Source organism: Heliangelus exortis, chromosome 1 (genome assembly GCF_036169615.1).
Source record: "Heliangelus exortis chromosome 1, bHelExo1.hap1, whole genome shotgun sequence".
In the NCBI taxonomy this organism is placed as follows: domain Eukaryota; kingdom Metazoa; phylum Chordata; class Aves; order Apodiformes; family Trochilidae; genus Heliangelus; species Heliangelus exortis.
Window position 1 is genome coordinate 190867129 of NC_092422.1, and position 8671 is coordinate 190875799.

An 8671-nucleotide genomic window follows, 5' to 3' on the forward strand; every position below is an offset into this window, starting at 1 on the left:
ATGGGCTCAAAGGGGACCTCCCTGGTCAGGAGAGCTGAAGATTGTCTGTATGAACATTATTGTGTCCTTACCAGCTTCCCTGGGCACTGAGCCCTTCCTCATGCTAGGAACACAGAAGGGGTTGGGGAAATATATTCTGGTGGAGTTGGAGAAAAATAAAGGCCTGTCTTTGGCTCCTGAGCCCCTTGAGAGAGAGTGCATGGATTATTACTGTGCTGAGACTCAAAGAGCTGGAGGTAGGCACACAATTTGTGCTGCTTAAGACTTCAGTTTAGGATGTTCTATACAACTTGAGCAGTGGTAAAGCACAGTGGTAAAGTTAGTGTGCAGCAAAAGGACAGTTTTTACCTTTTCTGCAGAGAGGATTTAAAGCAGGGAAGAGCAAGAGGAGAGTGGTCCAGGGATGCTGCAAGCTCCCTGGGGAGGAGGCTCCACAGCAGAGCAGGAGCTTCCTAACACCATGCTCAGGAGGCATTTGCAGAGAGAGGTGCTCTCATTTTTCCCACTGAACACTCCCAAGAGGTTGTGGTAGGGCAGTGCTGGGTCTGGGATGTGGAGGGAGTATCCCAACTGGACACTGCTCCAGTTAGTAGTGTGAGTCAGGAGGAAGATTCAAGGACCAAAGAAACCAAGGTGACTCATGCTCAGTTCTTCCAAAAACACATCATGCCCATGCAGAAATCAGGTCTTACTCTTGCATATTCAAAGACATTCCAACAATCATCTTTCTTGATGACACCCTATACCTATATATCCCAAAATACTATGTGACGTGAAAGATATTTTTAGGAGACCTAAAATGAAAGAGTTTCAGGTAGTGGGGATCCAGGGCTTTTTAGCTGTGCTGTGCCTAGGGAGCATGCATGAGGGGCTATCTACAACTCAGCTTCTCTTCCTTTGGTAAATGAAGAGCAACACTTGGGTGCCACTGTTGTGTTTTGAGTGAGTTGAGCTCTGTAATGTTAACTTCAGACATTTATGGATAATTTGTGGTGGATGAAAACTACCATTGCACCTTTAGCCATGGGGAGTTTCCTAGCCACCCTGCCACTCTAATGGTGCTTATAGAAGGTAGATGTGTGTATTTGTCCATCAGACAAATGTATGTGCCCATCAGTTCAGGCTGTCTGGTAAAGGGCTCACATGCCTGCAATGTGATGCTCAGAAAATCAGTTTGATTTGTTACAGTGTTGAGTTGTTTGGCTAATGGACAGATTCTGTAAATCATACAGATTTCATGAAACTGAAACCTGGGTATATTTGTGACAGGATGCTTCAGAGAGATACTCAAATAGATTTAATTTGTAATTTCACAGCTGTAGGTTGTCTGGGATAAATCCCAAGGAGCTGTATGGTTCTTGTGCTACCTTTGTTACTACATCTCCTGGTACTGCTCTGGACTCAGGTTTTACCTCCACCTTGCTAACAAAACTGTTAAACAAGCACATACAGATAGGGCCCTCCAGAAGAATCATGGATTCGCAAAATGGTTTGTGTTGGAAGGGGCCTTCAACTCTTCTGAACTTTGGTCACTAGACAATGTTGCTTTTGGAGGAAAGTAGAAAAGTAACCCTTAAGTTTTTCTGAGAAGCCATTTCCAGGGCATTGTCTCCATTTACCAGGTCTGTGGGCATGTACATCCTGCTAAGTGCAGCCTTTCTTCATCATTCTAAGATGTTTCTTAACTGTCTGCTTTTGATACCTGTCAGGGTTTAACACTGGCCTGGTAATTAAACTGAATGCCAGATGCTCTCTATTAATGACTCTCCCCTCCCTGATAAAGGAAGGAGAGATAATAAAGGAGAGGGACTTATGGGTTGGAAACTAAACTACACAACTTAAATGAAACAGTAATGATAAATAGGAGAAATTACTAAATTTATACAAATATACAGGAAAATTGATACCACGTTCCTGCCCCCTCTCCCCCAATAACTCTCACGTCACCACCGAGGCTGCAGGGCAGCCCTGGGAAAGTCCAGGCTGGAATCCTGGAGTCGGCAGCAGTTGGGAGCTGGAGGCAGGAACACACAGATATGGGCTGGGATGGATCAGGACCAGGCATGGATCAGGCAGAGGAATGGATGGAATCCTCCCAGGATGCCGAAGCAAACAGGGGCAGGTGAAGAAGGGGAAGAAGGAAGGAAAAAAAGGGGTTTGACCCTTGTGATCCCTCAAATTTATACTGAGTATGAAGTGTATGGGATGGAATACTCTGTTTGGTCAATTCTGGCATCTGTCTTGTCTGTTCCTCCCCAAAGGAAGGATGCAGGTGGGACCTCTTTTTGTTTTCCTCAGAGCTGAGCAGTGTCCTTGGCTCTGCACACCAGTCTCTGGCTGTAACTATAAACATGGAATGTTATCAGTCCTAGGAGCAGACACTGTCTGAGAAACTTGCTGTTAATTTCAGCAAGTTCAACTACTTACAAGACACCTAGTTGAAAGCAGAAGTACAAGACAGAAAACCACCTTCATCCTGGCCCAAACCAGGACAATACCTTACAGGAATATGAGTTTTCAGCTATCCATCCTTTCCTATCCTTCTCTTCAGTGGCACCAAGCAGAGCCACATCCTCCGTGACTTGCCTGGTTGGCTGGAGATTTCATTATATCTTAAATATTGCAGAGAAAACCCACCTTACCTTCTCTGGTGTACTTGGCATAGCAAGCAGTGGTGGGGAGTGGAAGCACAGGCCATTCCCAGCAACAAAATCCAGTTCTTTGTAGCTTTTAGCTATGACTTTGGACTGAGGTCTGATCATCAAGTGCAAAGGGTGTGCATTTCCAGGCACATGAGACTAGAAGTTTCAAGTAGCAACACATACTGAGGACTTGTTATCTTCTCACCCATTTTTCCATCATCTGGGTTAGCTAAACACCCTGTGCAGGGCTCTTAGCTCTCACACATACTCAGTTCTCAGCATCAGTTTAAAAATAACTAGGCCACACCCAACCATAGCCCTAGCAGTAACAGCAAGGGGGGGATAGCACTCGCATTTAAGCATTGTCCTCACTGCAGAGCTCTGAGAAAAATCCTCTTTGTAATCATGTAATTCTGGTGAGAATGGGAGGACACCACCTTGTTATTTTTCCCCATGCAGAAGGAACAAAGAGTTTCTTTTTTGGCTCTTCCTGTCACCTGCCCAGTGGGTAAACAAAGTTCTGCATGTCTGACAGGACCTGAGTTTGTGGAACTGTGTTGTTCTAGTGATGTCCATGGAAATATCCAGGTAATGTCAGCACTAAGCCACGGGTTTCAGGCTGGAGAATGAGGACCTGGAAGGGGAACATCATAAGCAAATGAGCTGGGTAGCTTTTTGATGGTGTTTGAGAAGTTTCTCAGTGGCTCTGAAGAGCTGGGCTACTTCTGCTGACAGAGGACCAGTCTCAAGAGGCTTGGGAGTGCCTCTGATTTGAGGTTAATGCCATCCCTGACATTGCCATTGCCCCACCAGCCAGCCCAGGCAGATGGGACACAACTGAGTTCACAGAACCTCAGACTTTAGCCATAGGAATTGTTTGTTCCTCTGCATCAGACTCTGTTGTAGCCTTTCCTATCACTGCATCAATGGAAAACACAAAAAGTCCCTCCTGAAGTAGAGTTTCCACCTCCCGTCTTCCCAACAAACATCTTTCCCTAACTCAGTGCTCTCCTTGGAGGGAATTAAATTCAGCAAGTGTTCTGCTTGAAGGTTTTGCAATGGTTTGGCAAACACAAAAGCCAGGATGTGCTGGCTGTTTCCAAATAACACTTGGAATGAGCTGTGATCAAAAACCAAAGTCCCTCCTTTTCAGTGCAATTTCTGGCCCTCCTTCTATCAGCTCCCACTCTCCCCAGTACGCATTTATAAAAGAGCCCCAGTGAGCAGGGAGTCTGGGTGAGCATTTGCCTTTTAGCAAAGCCTTGCAGTGCTTTTGGATAAGAAACAAGAAATTACAGGGCCTGGAAGTGGTTGTTGTGTTTGTGTTGACTGACCACGGGTTTTGTCTGCTGGGGGTTTCCAAAGCAAATGAAATGTTGATCACCAAAGCGGGCTCCCTCCCCCTACTTTCAGTTGTTGAAAATACTACAAAGTCAGATGGAAAGAAATATGTAATCCTACATCATCACAGTCAGGATTTACTTGTTTATTTAGATTCCCTGTCTGTTCCAAATGTTCTGCCAGAGAAAGCCCATCCAGGCTCCAGGAGTGCTTGACACACATTAAAAAAATTCTCTCTATATATAGAAGATAAACCCAGCAGAAGACGCTGCCTTTCCTCCCAGCACAGCAGTCAACTGGAAGTCCTACTTGCACAATAAAATATCTCAGGATGCTTTTTGTAGGAAAAAAAGCAAGGAGTCACTTCACCCTGGGCAGAAATGGATTTTGATGGTGGCTCCTCTAAGTCAGAGCCAGCAGTGTGTCCAGGTGGCCAAGAAGGCCAACAGCATCCTGGCTTGTATCAGCAAGAGTGTGGCCAGCAGGAGTAGGGGGGTGATTCTGCTCCTGTACTCATCACTGGTGAGGCTACACCTTGAGTACTGTGTTTAGTGCTGGGGCCCTCACTACAAGAAGGACATTGAGGTGCTGGAACATGTCCAGACAAGGGTGATGAAGCTGATGAAGAGTTTGAAGCACAAGTTCTTATGAGGAGTGGCTGAGGGAACTGGGGTTCCTTTGGACAAAAGGAGTCTGAGGGGAGACCTTATAAGTCTCTACAACTACCCAAAAGGAGGTTGTAGGGAGGTGGGTCTCACTTGGCTTATTGTCCCAACTTATAAGCAAACCCTGGCCTCAAGCTGGGCCAGGGAGGAGTTAGATCAGGAAAAACTTATTCAGCAAAAGGGTTGTCAGGCCCTGGAACAGACTGCCCAGGGCTGTGGTTGAGTCATCCCTGGAGGTACTTAAAATCCATGTAGATGTGGTGCTCAGGGACACAGGTTTGACTTGGTCAAAAGGTTGATCTTAAAGGTTTTTTCCAACCAAAATGATTGTATGAAACTTTATGGTGTGGCTGCTCTTGATCCCCAGGCACTTCCTCCTTTTCTGCTTGGAAAATGCTGCCCAGGGGGAAAATGTGGAACTTGGTGCCTTTGTAGTCAGTGAAATGAGAAAGTTGTCATTAGAGGGTGATTTCTCCAACTGCCCTTGGAGCTGGAGATACTCCTGAAAGGTGTCTCTCTCTGAAGACATAACAGGAGAAACCAAAAAAGAGGAGACCAGACCTGGGTCTCATGTTCATCCACTTAAGAGAAGGCAGCTGAATCCCATCCCAGGTGATGCTGTGTGTCAGGAACACAACTCTTTGGCACAGAAACCACTCAGCAGCCTTTGTAGGTGCTGTTTCCTGTTGCTGCACCTAAAACCAAGTAGGAAGTCAGAAGCAGGAAAGTAACCATGGCAGTCATATATAGCTGAGATGAGGTAGACCTCTGGGTCTACCTCTGGGTGGTAGAGGAAATGCAGTCATCTGTGTTTTACATTTGAGCCATCATCCAGCCCAGCAGATTTGAAATGTCCTGTGAGCTGCTCTTCTAGTGATGCCTTGGGTGCAGCACATTTGAAAATAGATCCTTTTTCTTTTTGGCTCTCTAAGAGGCAGAAGCATGAATGGACATTAAGAGCCTGATGTCCCTACTGAGGGTGATATTGCAGTAAGTTGGTAATGAGTAGAATAGGATGGGCAGCTTTCTGCCAATGACCCCCAAAATAAATCACTTCTGTTAAGGTTGTGGGATCTTGAAAGCTCTTAGAGACTGCTGGGATCTGCCCTTTAGGGTTTCATCCCAAAGAAACTCATATAATGAGATATTTAAGACAATTCAGTTTCTGAAAAGGTGAAACAACCAGGTCTGTGTTTTGCAGGTGGTGTCATGTGTTGACATCAAGAGCAAAGGACAGGCTCACACAAACGTTGCAGTTTCTGAAGGGCTGCTAAGATGAATCAAATTTGTAGTTTTCCAGAAGTGACAGCCCTTGGCCTGAGCTCCAGTTTCATACCAGAAATAGGGAACCTTCCTGCATAAAGTCATCATAGCCTCAGTGGATTGGACAGGTCTGTCAATACAGCTCCTAATAATAATTGTGAATCACTTGTGTCTTTAAGATCTACAGAATGGGATCTTACTTGGACACAGAAGTGAAAAAGAGAATTTTAGCAGAAAAGGTTTTAAAAATGTAGAACTTCAAAATAGCTTCATTCCTTTGAAAAGCTGTGAGGGCTTTTGAAGAACACCTGAATGAACCCTTCCTTTGATGAGTTTTTGTGTAAAGCTCACCAACTGCTATTTCTTTTCTGCCTTCCCCTCAGCTGATGTGCTCCTCAGTCCAGAAAGCCCTGTTTGAGGAGGAGGACAGAGTGAAGAAGCTGCAGCAGAAGGTGGCAACGCTGGAGAAACGCAACAAACAGCTGCGAGATCGGGTGAAGAAAGTCAAGAGATCCCTCAGACAAGCCAGGAAAAACACCAGGCACATGGAGCAGATGAACAGAAAGCTCAGTGAGAAACTTGCCTCTGCAGGTGGTCAAATGCCCTACATCAACTCGCTGAAGCAGGAGAACTCCCATGCTACCTACCTTAAAGTATAATGCGAGGGTTAAGTGCTCAGACCCAATGATAACCCAGGAGATTTTTGCCTGCATTAGATCAGGATCTGGCCCTCACACCTTGTCTACACTGTGCTTCAAACTTTGCATGGAAAGTGGATCTGAGCTTGCTTTTGACACAGGGTGAGACTGAACAGGAATGCAGACCCTGATTAGCTGGGTGTGGAAGCACAGGCCAAGGCTGTGTCCTCCCTGTTCCTGATGGTCAGAGGGCCAGACTGTAACCTGTGCTTCCCCCCTCTATCTCCATCACCAGTTTCAGGTTGTCATTGATCCAAGTGCCAGTTCCACCCCATGGGCCATTGCAGGCACTTGACACAGGAACTCTTCTTGACAACTGATCTCCTCCACATGGGCTGGGCAAGCAAGGTCAGGGGGGATGTGGAGAAGGATGCTGTGGGAAGGAGTCAGGCATGAATGGTCAGTGCTCCATCATCATCCTCATCCTCACTTCAGCCTGACTAAAGTCTACACCCAGTGTCTGAGCAAAGGACACAGAGTCAGTTTGGGTCCCTCATTCAAAATGAAGCATAGATGTGCCTAGATTGTCTTTACTCTTTCTAAATATTCTAAATAAAATATGGAATATTTTTTATCTTACCAGGAAATGCCTCCAGGGTCACAGTAACTTCCTCAGGTGCCTTCATCACTGCCCAGCCAACAAGGTTGGAAGCCACATCATTTTAGGATTTGTGTCTGGGCCCTAATCCAGCTTCTGCAGTCTGACTATTGGTGGGTGCTGGATCAGGCCTGGCAGACAATTTCAGGTCTCATTTTCAAGCAGGTTTAATTTACAATGTGGACAAGGCTTCAAGTTTTGTAATCAGTGAGGGATAATGGAGGTTGCTGGGCAGCCTCACCTAGTTACACTTAAATACTGTAGACACCACATCAGCTATCAACAGGGCATTAAAAATTAAGGTAGTTTATATATGTATATATTTTAAAATCCTATAGAAAATATTTTTATTACACAGTTGATATAGTCTAATTTCTTAAAATATGAAGTAAATCCCATTTCTTGGTTATCTCACTGAAAAGTCCATCATGTCCTTTATTAGACATTTACAAACTGACTTGTGCTCAAGCAGCATAGATTGAGGCATCACTAACCATGGCTGATCACTTTTTCATCTGGCAGAGCCTGTCATGAGTCTTGGTACTCAGCCATCCTTCCTTTGTAACAGGAAAAAAAGGTAGAAGAGGTTTTGTGTTTTCCTTCCCTTCTCAAACCATTTTTTCCTACTCCAAGCGTGGAACCTGAGTGCAGAGATGCTCCATGCTTTTTGACAGGGGCCCTTGCCCAGCCCTGGGCAACACTGCCAGGGTTAAACCCAGTTAGTACAAGGTGGACTGATCCAGATGAGGCCCTCAGAAATATCAGTGTTCATCCCACTGCTATGCTCCTGACATTCCACACTTTACCACACCACTGCGTGGGCTCCATCCATGCTGTGGCTCTCACCACCCCAAAACTGAGCCTATCCAGCCCCCAGCCCTGCTGGACCACACTCCAGCTCTCCCTGCACTAGGAAAATCCCATATCAGCTTTCAGCTCTCAGCTTCAGTCCAAGCTGAACTCAGAAGTTAAGCCTTGTGTTGGTTTCTAGGATGCTGCTGACTTTAATCTCCTCCAGTTTTGCTACTTCTGGAAATAAAGTTCAGATTTTTTTTTTTCTTTTTCCTCCCCCCTTTGAAAAAATATTGGCATTTCTTAGGATTCTGACTCCACCACAAACCCCACTGCTTTCAAAAGCTTTGCCTACCGAATCAGCACAATTTGAGTTGTTTTGTGCTGTAGTCAGCAATGCTATTTCCTGAGAATTACTCCAGACATAAGGCTTCCCTAGAAGCCAGCAAGAGATTTTTTTAACTCAAAAATTCAAATCCATTGGAAAGTAACAGGTTTTTGGGTTTGGTTGTTCCTGGTTTCTCAACTGCTGTTTAAATAAATGAACTGTTTGTCCTGTTATAGGTATCAAAAGCTTTGTGTTCTATTTTTTTTTTGTTGTTGTTAATAAAAATATTCCCTCTGTTATTCATTCATGTTTTATAAATGTTTGTATAAAGCTGAGAAAGTATA

General features: G+C 45.0%; 1 protein-coding gene across 1 annotated transcript in view; it reads left to right on the forward strand.

Annotated features, from left to right (window-relative positions):
* CCDC3 (coiled-coil domain containing 3) overlaps positions 1-8671 on the forward strand; it is a 40426-nt gene extending 31755 nt beyond the window's left edge. The window contains exon 3 of the mRNA XM_071734124.1: positions 6295-8671. Coding sequence (XP_071590225.1) covers positions 6295-6570 — 276 coding nt within the window. The 3' untranslated portion in view covers positions 6571-8671. The remainder of the gene's footprint in view (positions 1-6294) is intronic.